At 42.6% G+C, this 12,156-nt stretch overlaps 2 protein-coding genes across 2 annotated transcripts; both read left to right on the top strand.

The window, feature by feature from the left end:
• Window positions 1-2,538: 2,538 nt before the first annotated feature.
• On the top strand, window positions 2,539-3,546 carry BDB00DRAFT_762098 (uncharacterized protein; the record flags this gene model as incomplete). The annotated part of the gene is made up of 2 exons (XM_053119316.1): window positions 2,539-2,910; window positions 3,019-3,546. 2 exons carry the CDS (start codon window positions 2,539-2,541, stop codon window positions 3,544-3,546), a joined length of 900 nt encoding a protein of 299 aa, XP_052980649.1.
• A 5,677-nt stretch (window positions 3,547-9,223) lies between these two features.
• On the top strand, window positions 9,224-12,016 carry BDB00DRAFT_938376 (uncharacterized protein). The gene is made up of 3 exons (XM_053129283.1): window positions 9,224-10,876; window positions 10,972-11,412; window positions 11,502-12,016. The coding sequence occupies exons 1-3, from the start codon at window positions 9,712-9,714 to the stop codon at window positions 11,558-11,560; spliced, it is 1,665 nt and encodes a 554-aa protein (XP_052980648.1). The 5' UTR covers window positions 9,224-9,711; the 3' UTR covers window positions 11,561-12,016.
• Window positions 12,017-12,156: the final 140 nt, after the last annotated feature.

Below are 12,156 nucleotides of genomic sequence, written 5' to 3'. Positions count from 1 at the left end.
CTTCCTTCTCCTACCCCTCTCTAGTCTCTCATATGTCCGTTCTAGGTCGTGCTTTTTACGCCTCCTCTTTTATTCTCTCCGCAGCTCGGTATATCGTCATCACCATCAATTGCATGACTTGAATGTATACCTCTACGACCAAGCAATCAGCAGCAGCAGCAGCAGCAAAGAGATTACATAATGTATTATGCTAGGCTCTTAATAGCATATCATTGCTTCTTATTCTTTATAGATCTGCAGAAAATAGATATGCCCGTTCTCTCTCCTTACTGAGCGCCCGAGCGGCGCATAATCTATGTTATTAACACTATAGAATATCTGTATAAAAAATGTACATCTAATATGAAAAAGGGTCCTTTTTCATCATATCACACGGTCACAGTTACATATACAGCACGCAGACGCAGATCTTAATTGGCACATACTGACGCAATTGCTGCCCTACTACTTATGAGGATAATTAAAAGGGAGAAAGGGAGAGAGAAAAGATTTTTTTGAAGAAAGACATGAAAAACACCAAAGAGGAGGGGTTTAGTTCTACTTGTATGTATTCCTATAAGAAGTGTAGCTAGTATGTGTTACTACTAGCATGTATACTAGTTTGCGAGACTACGTGAGTGATTAAGCGCGAGCGGGACTTTAGTATGACCAGAGTTAGAATAGAAGCGAATGCAAAAATTTGGTTGGGAAGATCTTGTGGCACAGCCAGGGAACAATGAAATATTTCAAATATAAATTGGTGATGGGCAGGCGAATCATGAGACACAGGGGCAGACAGAAGCGGACCTCGAGAACAACCCACGCCTCAATTTTGCAACTCACTGCTGCTACTGCGCTCATTTATTATGCAATCTAATGCATAATTCGGCTGCAAACGAAAGAAGCATACTTATCTACTCCGTCAACAGACTGCAATAGTAACGACAGGAAGAAAAATGAAATGGAGTGGAGCATAACGAAAAAGAAGAAATGTGGAGTCCCTTGAATGACTTCATCATAGTGTCCGCTTGTTCTGAGTTGATATTATGTAGTTTCCCTTAACGGCCTGTGCAATATAAGGGTAGCGAAAAGAGAGAAAGAGAGAGAATAGGGTGCTCCACGTATATACACACAGAGCGAAGCACAATTCCTCGATAGTAGAGACCCACGGTTTGAGGCAAGGGGAAGGAGGGGGGACAGAGGAGGGTGTAATGTCCTTAACGACGTCAGTCGTCGGTCGTGCGCGCGTGTCTGTAATGCGTGTACGTTTTGGAAGGGCTGTGAGAGATGATTGTTCATGCTTGTTCTTCTTAAAGGCTGATGGCGGGGCAGGGACCCAATCTCTCATTCGCTCTACGCTGCAAAAGGAGAAATAGGGCAAAAGGGCTTACTACTAATAACAAGCGATTATGGGTCAAGTAAGCTGTGTCTGTGTAATAGGTGGATTATCTGTCTAAATGTCCAAATACCAGTAGAGAAAAAGTCAAGGGCCATCTTCATCATCACCACTCCACTGTTCAGTATGCAAAACGATGCCTTTTCCATTGTCTCATGGTCAGCACGCGCTTTACTTCCTGCATGGCGACCGAGTTGTAAACAATGAAAAAGAACCCTTCAGGTTGCACCAGTGGCCATTGGCTCGAAGAGATTCCAGGGCCCTTCCTGTTCCTGACAAGTTATTTACAGTGCAAACAGACAGACAGGCAGGAAGGTAGGCACAAAGAAAATAGAGGATCATCAGCATCTGTTCACTAGAATAGGAAGGGCTTTTTTAAGATTAGAACTCTTTTTTTTCCGCATGCACCCCCCCTGAACTGAAGCTAGCGGTGCTAGGTGTTGTCGTTGTATTGCTTCCAGCGGTTCTCCCTTCAAGAATAAATAGCTCTCGATTTCTCTTTTCTTTCTCTCATTCTTTCTCCTTCCAACAACAGCCCACTCAAGAAATCTTTCACTTTTTCTTTTTTTCTTCTTCCTTGCAGAAATAGCAGCAATTATCGCGAATAAGCAAATCTTATGGACATTCAACAGCTTCTCATTCAGCCGCTGCAGCAACAGCAACAACCATTGCCCTCCACAGCAGCACCAGCAGCAACTGATAATGCAGCACCAGTAAACAAGCGACCTATTCACGACGATGATTTGATGATCATCTGGGAACAGGCTCTCCAAGATAGTGGCTACAAGTTTAGGCAAAACAGTGAACGCAACAGCTTGACAGATGGCTTCATCTGGCCAACAACGACGCCAAAAGCAACATCAATATCTACAAATAATAACAGCAATAGCTATACGCCCATCCACATCAAAGTCATTGGACGACACATGAACGGCTCGTTCCGCTGTCACATCGGCACCGGCAAAGCATCCCGACCCATTCAGTCCAACGAGCTTTACCATCAAATGCGTCTGCTTGCCGTCTTCTTTAAAGCCGAGAACAGCAAAAGCCAGCTCGTCTCGCCCGAGTTTATTTTTTTCCCAACTTGGCTCCTTCACCTGTTCCGTTACACCGAGCACGGCTCCACGCCCGGCCGCACTGACGTCCGTTTTCTCGAGAATGCCATGCTAGCCAAAGAAGACCACATCTACCGTCTCAACAATGTGCTCAACACTTTGTTCCGCTTCAACCTGCACGACTTTGACCACACCAAGCTCCGCCATGCCGTTGATCTCGCCAACTTTCTGTTTGACCATGTTGGTTTTGGCCATCAACACTTGCCGCGTCCCGACAATGCCTTGCAGCCCATCTATTATGGCCAATTGGTCCTGCTGCTCCAAGCACCACGGCCGTCCAAACTCAAACCCATGTGCCACAACTGCAACACAAAGCCCGCCTCACGACGCAGGCTGTGCGTTGCATGCTATCGTTACCAACTCAAACACGGTGAGCCACGGCCACTCCGACTGATCGTTGCCAACAGACCCGGACCACGGGTTCAGCAACAGCAACAGCATCACCATCACCACCACCCCTACCACAATAACAACAACAACAACCATCACCATCAACAACAACAGCACCATCCTCACCATCACCAGCAGCACTTGTACCACCAGTTACAAAACAAAAAGAATTTGCCAATGGTCTTTTATTCGCCACCGCCTAAGCCCATGGCCGCCCAGAAATACTGCGCAAATTGCGGTGTCCAGGAAACACATCAATGGTACCGCAACCTGTGCGGGTCCGGTCACTGGTGTGAAACCTGCAAGAGCTATTATCTTCGTCACACCAAAGTCCGGCCAGCAGAATTGTTTGTCAAAGCTGCCAAACGTAAAGTCGACGTCAGAACACTAGTGAACTGGTGGTCCGATGAACCGATCAATGCCCCAACAGCACCAGCACCTACCATTAATACATCAAACACACCATGCATCAATAATAATGCAGCATCTGGCAGCCATGGTTTCAGCAGTAGTAGTAGCAGCGGTAGCAGTACTGGCAGTAGCAGCCCATCGTCGATCACTAGCAGTATTGTATCTTCCCCAACGACACCGCCGCCCACATCGCAAATATCGTCATTGCTTTATCGTCTACCACCTCCTTGTGCTAGCCAGCCATTGTACAACTAAACAAAAATCATTATCCATTCCAGCAATTTGTTCTGTGCTTCTTCCATTCTTAAAAAACATTTCATCATCTTTTCGTGTGTGACACTCGGTAAACTAGTAGTAGTTAAAATGCAAAAACAAACACATTCTATGATCTCATCATTCGCTTTCTCTCACACTCACTCTTTACTCTATGCCCCTCTCCTCACACTTTTTCCCCTTCTTATTACACTTTACTCATCTCTAAAATCCTCCTCGATTTCTTTTTTCTTCGTTATGTTCCGTGTTCTCCATCTCAACTTCTCTCTCTTTGTGTGTATGTCACCAGCCATCATAATCAGTCAATAGCAAACATTGTAATTTTTCACTTTTTTTCTTGTATATGCATATCGCTTACACATGCAATATATAAACATCAGCATCATAATAATATACATTACCTACTCTTTTTGGTACATAACAACAGCAATAATTGACCGTGATTTGGGAACAATGGTGCAGCATTGTCGTCAGTGATTAAGCTGCATAATAAAAGCCCAGCGCGTCGGTTACTGAATGTGATGAAAAGGGATGGGGGAGAAAAGGAGGGAAGGGGTGAGGTGCGGACCAGAGAGCACGTAAAACTCTTAACCGTTGCACGCACATACAACCAAGCCCATATTCCCAATCCCGGGGCAAACCTAAAACATTCTAAAAAAGGGACTGCATACCCAACAGCAACAACAACAACCATGCACACACAATAGTCTACACTACATTAGCTGCACTTCTGACGAGCAAGGGAAAAACACTTCTCCAGAATGTTTAGACTTTTCTACACACATACATTATCTCCATCTATATCCCTCCCACTACCCCTATTTTCTATATCTCTTGTTCTATACATATATCGCAAATCTTCTACACAGTTCTTTTAAACGACAACAGCAGCATAATCTTCACTGCTGCCGCAATTATTTGTGAAAAGTACTTTTGGTCCTACCAGCCTTTCTCATAACTTTTATTAATTATCTTCTTGCTATCGCTGCCAGCAACAGCAACCTTTAGATCAATTTCACGTTCCTCAACTATGATATAAGTCCACGGATTATTACTAGATTGAGACACACGATGAGAAGCACGCATTGAGGGGACGGAAGGAGCAAAGAAAAAACCTTAAAGCGATAGGCATATAATGCAACAACAATCGACGATTGTAAGCAATGATATTACAGTACACTATATGTATGTATAAGTAGTGGTATGAAATGTCAGTATCTGCAAATGTACGAGATTCTTCTTCTCCCTCTCTCTTTACACGCATCGATAGAAAGTTTATTTATCCAAATATCTGGTATTCTCTTTCTCACATGCATGCGTCCAGCTACGAAAAAGGAGGAGGGACGGCTGGGGGAAATAAGGGGGTGAAGATGCGAATTAAGATGTACACAGTTGTTAGAAGGGGTGACAGCATCCATTGAAATGTCTGAAACAAATCGAACGATCAACTCAACCTTAAGCAAATGGTTTTTTTTTTTCGATTCGATTGTTGTACTCGATTAATATATATACATAGCTTATTATAATAGCCCGTCATAGCACACGAACGATCTTTGGTGCCAGACAATAGCTGCTTTTCTCCTTTTCTCATTATAATACGCCAAGCTGCAAACAATTATGTTAATGTAAAATCTGTCATCATTATTAGCCACAAATACTAATGCAGATCATCAAACTACCAAATGGATGTTATCACCGGCTGACACAGGACATTTATTATAGATTTTAAATACTATTCCAGCATGTTGTTATATTGTCAGTGAAGTGGGAGTAGTAGAAAGTAGGTAGTAGTACGTATACAGTCGATAGTGAACATCTTACGGACCTTACTAGGGATTGGCTACTACTTTTTCTCAATTACATAACAATAGTGAGCAAAACATGGACACTGATCTTCCTCGTGGTACCAAAAATACTCAATTTGGCATCATGTCAACAAAGGTATAGTAGTAGCATGCCAACAAAATTAGAGCAGTAGAAGTTATGTGCCATCGACTATAGAATCAGAACATCAGAGTGTATAAGAAAGGGAGAGTGCTGATGAGAGACAGAGGGGTACAAGGGAAAAGCAGCAGTAAGTAGGAGGAAAATTGAAAGAGACCTTCTTCTTCTACCATTTAAGCCGTACAAAGAACAATGTTATAGTAGAGAAAGGACATTTACAAATTGAATCGGTAAAAAGGATCCATCGTATAAGTCCAGGTGCTGTTCGTTGCTGGTATTATTCGAGAAGAACAAGGTTAAAGGAGCAGTAGAGACGTCGTGCATGAGAGGAAAAGGGAAGTCTCTCCCAACAATAATACTCTAAATAAAGCAGTACAATCACTTTCTTCTATGTTTCCGTGCTGCCGTCAATACAACACATTCACATTGAGATTCATAAGCAAAAAAACCCGAAACAGGTTATCATCGCCGAAAAGGTAAAAAAATTGGTCACTGACATTACCCCCTTCACTACTACTACCCCTTCTCTCCCGATGACAGGAGTTTCTTTGTTTATGTTCCCTTTAACAGCGCACATTTCCCTGACAAAGCTCTCCAAGAGCGCTCTCTTTTACAATGTCATGCATTATTTATATGTGTTGATGATCCTACTTTATATTATACAATACAAAAACTATAGTACACTGCTGCTGTAGAAATGTGATACACTTGCGATAAAGAACGCACGGCATCAAGCATAGAAAGTCAAAGAAATGAAAAAGTTCAAGTGACAGTGTATGATAATGCTTCTTCCATGTTTACCATGCTGCACCATACATTCTGTCTACTAGTTAAAAAGAAATCACGATAGCGAAGATTAATGATAATATTACCTGCTTACTCCCATCAAAACTTCTTTGTCAGTAATGTTTTTAGGGTAACAATACAAACCAACTTTTCAAAGGATTGTATGACAATGTGGAAGTACCTAATGTCCCTGCACGAAAGCAATAACGCCCATAACAAAGAACGTGGGGTTGCTGTGTTGCTACCTTCCTGTGGCACAGAATTAGGAGGAATATCGAGACGGATCTTGAGTGTTTCTGGAGTATGTACAAGGATAAAGATGATGTCTGGGGTTCCACGTTCCCGTTTTGATGGATACACTATAAACATGGATAAACTTTATGTACCACCGCCATTTCTCTGAGGAGACCATGACGGGTAAAAGGGCTCAGGGGGGCGGGACACGAGTGTTGGCCTTTTTTTCTTTTTGCATCTTTCAAAGGAATAAAGTAAGTAAAGCTAGTATAGTAAGCGTACGAAATTGCACTGCAATTCTACTAGCTACTATGATTATTGCTGCTATTACAATTGAAAATACTACTGATTATGATAGGCTATAACGTACTTGTCGTCGAAGAGACGAAAAAAATGTATGGTATTCAATGATTTAATACTCTTTGATTTTACTCAGTTTAGTTGACGTATCCTACATAGCAATTCATCCTCACCATTTCAAATCTCGTGTCGATCATATACAGTAGCACGATAACAGTTTTTTACGTTGCTCATTAGCTCGCTGGTTTGTTTATTAGGACATTTATCACCAATCATATACTCTTCTTCTTCGCCCAAGTCTCTTAATTTCGTCTCGTTGCCAAGTATGCTTTGGTATGGTATTACTCTCATGAGGGAGATCGAAACAGGGAATGGGAAAATATATGCATGGCTTAAGAAAGCACCTTTTGTAATGCGTCTATCATAAATGGAAGATACGTTAAAAAGAGTCCAACTAGACCCTCAAATAAGGCTCTAATGAAGGCTCTAATGAAGGCTCGTAGTAGTTTCCCGAAAAATATAATTTCTCGGCCATCATGCGCAACTCCCATGTTCCTTGAGTCGCCTATCAAACTGTGACACTAGACAGAAGACGATCGATCAAGTCGGTTTTGCTGCTAAGCAATACATAACCTATTAGCGTTTATCAATCTTTACCTTTCATACTTAATGGGCGTATCATGCAACAACAGCAGTCTACACAGCTTAGGGACCTTTAGCTGCGTATTATCTTACTTCAGAGTCTCTTTTTCCACTTTTCAATTCTGATTACCCTAAATAAAGCTCTGCTTAACTGGAGGTCATACAGTACCTGCTGAAATCGATAGTCTATCGCACATGCTCAATTATGTCCAGTAATATCATGACAGCCGCTCTCTTAATGCACCGAATTTTTATGCAGCTACAGTATGATATTAGCTTTAATATATTTACAGTAGTTCGACATCGACCTATGCATATAAGAGTAGTATCATAACTCAAAGGATGGACATTTCGACCACTAGCTTCCCGCTTGCTTGTTCCTCGTAATCTCTTTCCGGAGCATTGAGGATTCTGCTTTCCGAAAATTTAGCCGTACGGATCTATTCTGTCGACGACGGCTTACCTTTTTGAGTTGCCGTCTATTTGCATAGCAAGTATAAATGCAAGATATCGGTAAGCGTGGGTGCATTAGACTTGTACTCACACCCTGTCCCGTGAACATGTTGCGCAGCGAGTTCTGCTGCAGTCCCCGGTGGTCTTTGGCTGTCTATAGCATCAGTCAAAAGCGGTACTGTAATGATACGTCGTGGTTTCTAGAAATATGCCAACTTTCCAGTGTAATAAACTCTGTGACGTGCTGCAGTGATGCCAACGGCTAGGTAGCACTGGGTGAGAAAGAAGAACATTTCCAAATCTTGATTAAGCAGCAAGGCAACATCGCAACAACAGAGTGCGAAAAAAAGTAAAAACAGGCACCCATAAACCTGGCCCGTGCTACGCGAAAAAACAAAAGAGCACCAGAGGGGCAAGGCCAGAAGAGAAAGAGCGGAAATAAACATGTTGAACAACATAGTCGTTGGCGCAAAGCTAATTGCTGGTATAGTACTGTAAAAAGACGAAGCTTTGCCGTGGCACCTAAATCTGAGCGTCGCTTAGTATACATAGTGTGCATGTCATACGAACGTGATCCTTGATATCATCACCACGGAAAAAAAAGGACTTCCAAGCCGATCATGATTATACCGATCATGTTGAAACAGCTGATTATGGTTGCAGCAGCAGTAGCAGCAGAAACCCCCCCAAAAAAAATTCAATAGCCATGTTGAGGTATGATTGTTTCACTTGTGAATCACTACAAGCAAGGTTTCCATCCATGTATATTGCCAAGAGTTTAAGAACCTTTTAGCATTATTCGACTCTCATTGCGCAGCGAATACGTTGATTTTTCAGGTTAGAGATTCGACCTATGATTTGAAGCGCCGTGTCACTTTTTTCTAGTTACCCAATACTGCATGGTACATGATACGACAGATCATGTAAAGAGACACGGATGCTCATGTCACTAGTAAAAAGCGGTGGGACGTACACTGATTTTGGAATCTTTTGGAAGTTAAAAGAGCTAGGTATGTCAACCTTTAAGTGTGAATGGTTCCCCAATCCCCGTTTGCCGAGCGGAGACACCTGCAGATTCGCTCGTGAGAAGGTACGGCTTCGATGTGTTTATTTACTACTTTTATTTACCCCACCTTTTGGACCCCAGCTAAATTTACCTTGCTAATGAGTTACATTTTCTATGCAAATTATTATATTACCTGAAGGTCTTGTTTTGTCAGGCCCTCCTTCATATCATTTTTATCGAAAAAAATGCCCAAAAAGATACCAGCTTTCATTTCATCATATAAAATCTGTGAAGGTTTGGATGATTTCATTTGAGATATGCTTGGTCTGTGCAACATGGAGATTCATTGACATGTGAAAAAATCAGAACGCTTGGATTGGATAGTCTGGTTGGTGGGGAAACCCCACATGTGTATAATGTAGTGGTGGATGAAGAGTACATGATAGAAATGAAGATCGTTTCGGCACTAGTGTAACAAGGCAAATATAGACACGTTTCTCTTTGTAACCTGCTTCACATGGGTTTGTTGTTTTGCCAGCTAAAATTTCTTGGACTTCCAGCGACCACTAAATAACGTATTTTCTGTGATCGGCCTTCAGCATTGTAGCTTTTTGAAGCACGTGAGACGGGACCTCGGTGGTATATATCCGGGAGGGCGCTCAAGTCAGCAGCAGTACACATACACACCTCTCTTCTCTTCTCTTGTTTTACTAGTTTTAATATTTCCCATCTTCTTATAGACCCTTTCACTTACTCATCACACATCCACATCCACAAACAAAATGTCATCCGTATCATCTGAAAATATATCCTTTGAGCACTTTGATCCAAAGTACGAACTTGGGAATCTTGATCAGAACGGACAACCCGTTCGTCCACGGAAAAAGCCAGGCCGCAAGCCTAATCCACCGTCACCGGCCCAACGCAAGGCACAAAACCGAGCTGCCCAACGCGCGTTTCGCGAGCGCAAACGACGCGAGATGCAGGAGGCCGAATTGAACGTCAAACGTAGCATGTACCAGCGCGACCAAGCCATCCAAGAAGCCAACCTGTTGCGTCAAAAGAACGAAGAGCTCCTTTACGAAAACAACTATTTGAAGGGATTCGTCCTGACGTTGAAACTGGCGTGCATGGCCAACCGCGTAGATGTGCCCAAATTCTGGGATGCAAACAAGACCGATGTCTATGGATCTGAGCGCTTGACATTCTCGCGAACCAAGGGTATTCCACAGTCGCTCGAATTTTTCTTGGATCGACACCAGCATATCATTAGTTTTCCCCCTTCATCCGATGGTAACCCCGACAAGCAGAATGACAAGAATCTCTTGGCAAAGGTTTCGTCGTCGCCTCCATCCACAATCCAGGATTTGTACTCTTCTTTACTCGATAGCACCAGTAGCACCCCAGCATCATCATCGATTTTCAATACTACATCGTCATCCACCTCGGCACCACCACCATCATCATCCCATGCCGCAAATGACCTGGATGTCGCTTCGATTGCTCCGCAGCTAGCCAGTCATCTCGAGTCGTCCTTTTTCCAACAATTATTAGGCACCGATTTAGTTGCACGCGGTGCAGCAAATGACCTTGCCAGCCTTTTGACAGAATCCACTTTTTCGACACATACTTCGCCGGACAGCAACAATAGCGATGACCATACCGATATGGATCTATCTGTATATTTGAACGATCCCATGGATACATTCTTCGATGCCGACAACCAAACCAAGAATATGGTGTCTACGACGGCAGAGGAAGAAGACAACGCAAGCGCATACAGCATTGGTACCAGTTGTAGCAGCAATGAAGAAGAGGAATTGACAGTGAAGGGAGAACCAGTTGCATCTACTGCAGCCAAGCTGCCATCGCTGGGACCCAGGGATGCTATCGCGCGCTTGCGAGCATTACAAAACGCGGGCAAGGATAGAACTCTGTTCACACCGAGTAAGTTTGTGGGGAGGGGTTTGGTGGACACGTAGTCATTTACGAAAAAGAGAAACTAAATACCTTTTTCCCTTGAATCTGAATCCTGAGTATAGCTGAATTACAACGAACGATTCCTCATGACACACGCATTGATCTCATTCCTGGAGCAGCCATGCGCGACCACATGATTTTATTCCAAGACTTTTACAACGTCGACGATATGTTAATTACATTGATCGAAAATGCCGTCTTCACGGGCGGAGAGATTGGTAACCCGGATTGTTGGCTAGTGCCGAAACGTTTTCTGGTCAAGTATTGGTTCTTGTTGCCAAACCACCGGCCTAAGAAACGTACAGATGATGCTGTGGAAACCGTTGTCAATTTTGGCCAGCAAATGATGCAAATGCTTGTGGAACGAAAACAAATGTATATCGACCGTGAACAGTATCCTGCCCATTTTCCACGACAGCAACAACAACAACAACAACAACAGCAGTGCGACAATCATCAACATTCCCAACAGCATGAACCATCATCATCGATACCCTCTTCCCGTAAGTGTTTTATTTTAAAGTCGGATATAGAAAGAAAAGTACTGTAGGATCAAAGGTCTAATTAGCGTTTTTGTGCTTCTTCTACATAGTTTTGGAGACCATGAATGTCTTTATGACAGCCAACAATGACATTTTCGCTGCAAGTTAGAAAGACACTGCAAACGCACATTTACACGCATTCTATTCATCTGCTGGCTGGCTAGCCCTGTTGTTCTTTCCTTCTTTATTTTTGACAATCGCATTATACAAATCGCATCACCATGATCTAGATGATAGCTTTTTTTTCTCTCTCGTCCACAAGGATATGCACACACACATATACTACCACCCTTCTCATCACTGCTCTTGTGTTTTCGCACAAATATGGTCTATGTGTATAGTAATTTTGTAGTATGTATCGATGTGTATCTCTGTTAATAAGCATTTATTCGTTGTTGTAAAAGTGTCACCATTTCTCTCTTATTGTATCTATATTGTATGTATGCGTGTGTTATAAATAATGTCATTATACAAAGGAACCAAAGAAAAAAAGTAACTTGCTTGTACTGTACGTAATCTTCTTTGATCCTAAACAATCCGCATAAATTAAAACTTTCTTTTTGACAACCAATTTGCGACACTTTGTTTTGAACCTCTCTAATTGAGCATGAGTATGGTGTGCTCAATGACCGTTTAAGGCAACTCGTCGTCATCAAGCTTGTTGTAAGCGACTAGATTTTTTTTGACACAATCCGGCATATGTCC

Source organism: Zychaea mexicana, assembly GCF_025766255.1.
Source record: "Zychaea mexicana strain RSA 1403 chromosome Unknown BDB00scaffold_28, whole genome shotgun sequence".
Classification (NCBI taxonomy): domain Eukaryota; kingdom Fungi; phylum Mucoromycota; class Mucoromycetes; order Mucorales; family Lichtheimiaceae; genus Zychaea; species Zychaea mexicana.
This window is presented reverse-complemented; position numbering and strand designations above follow the sequence as displayed.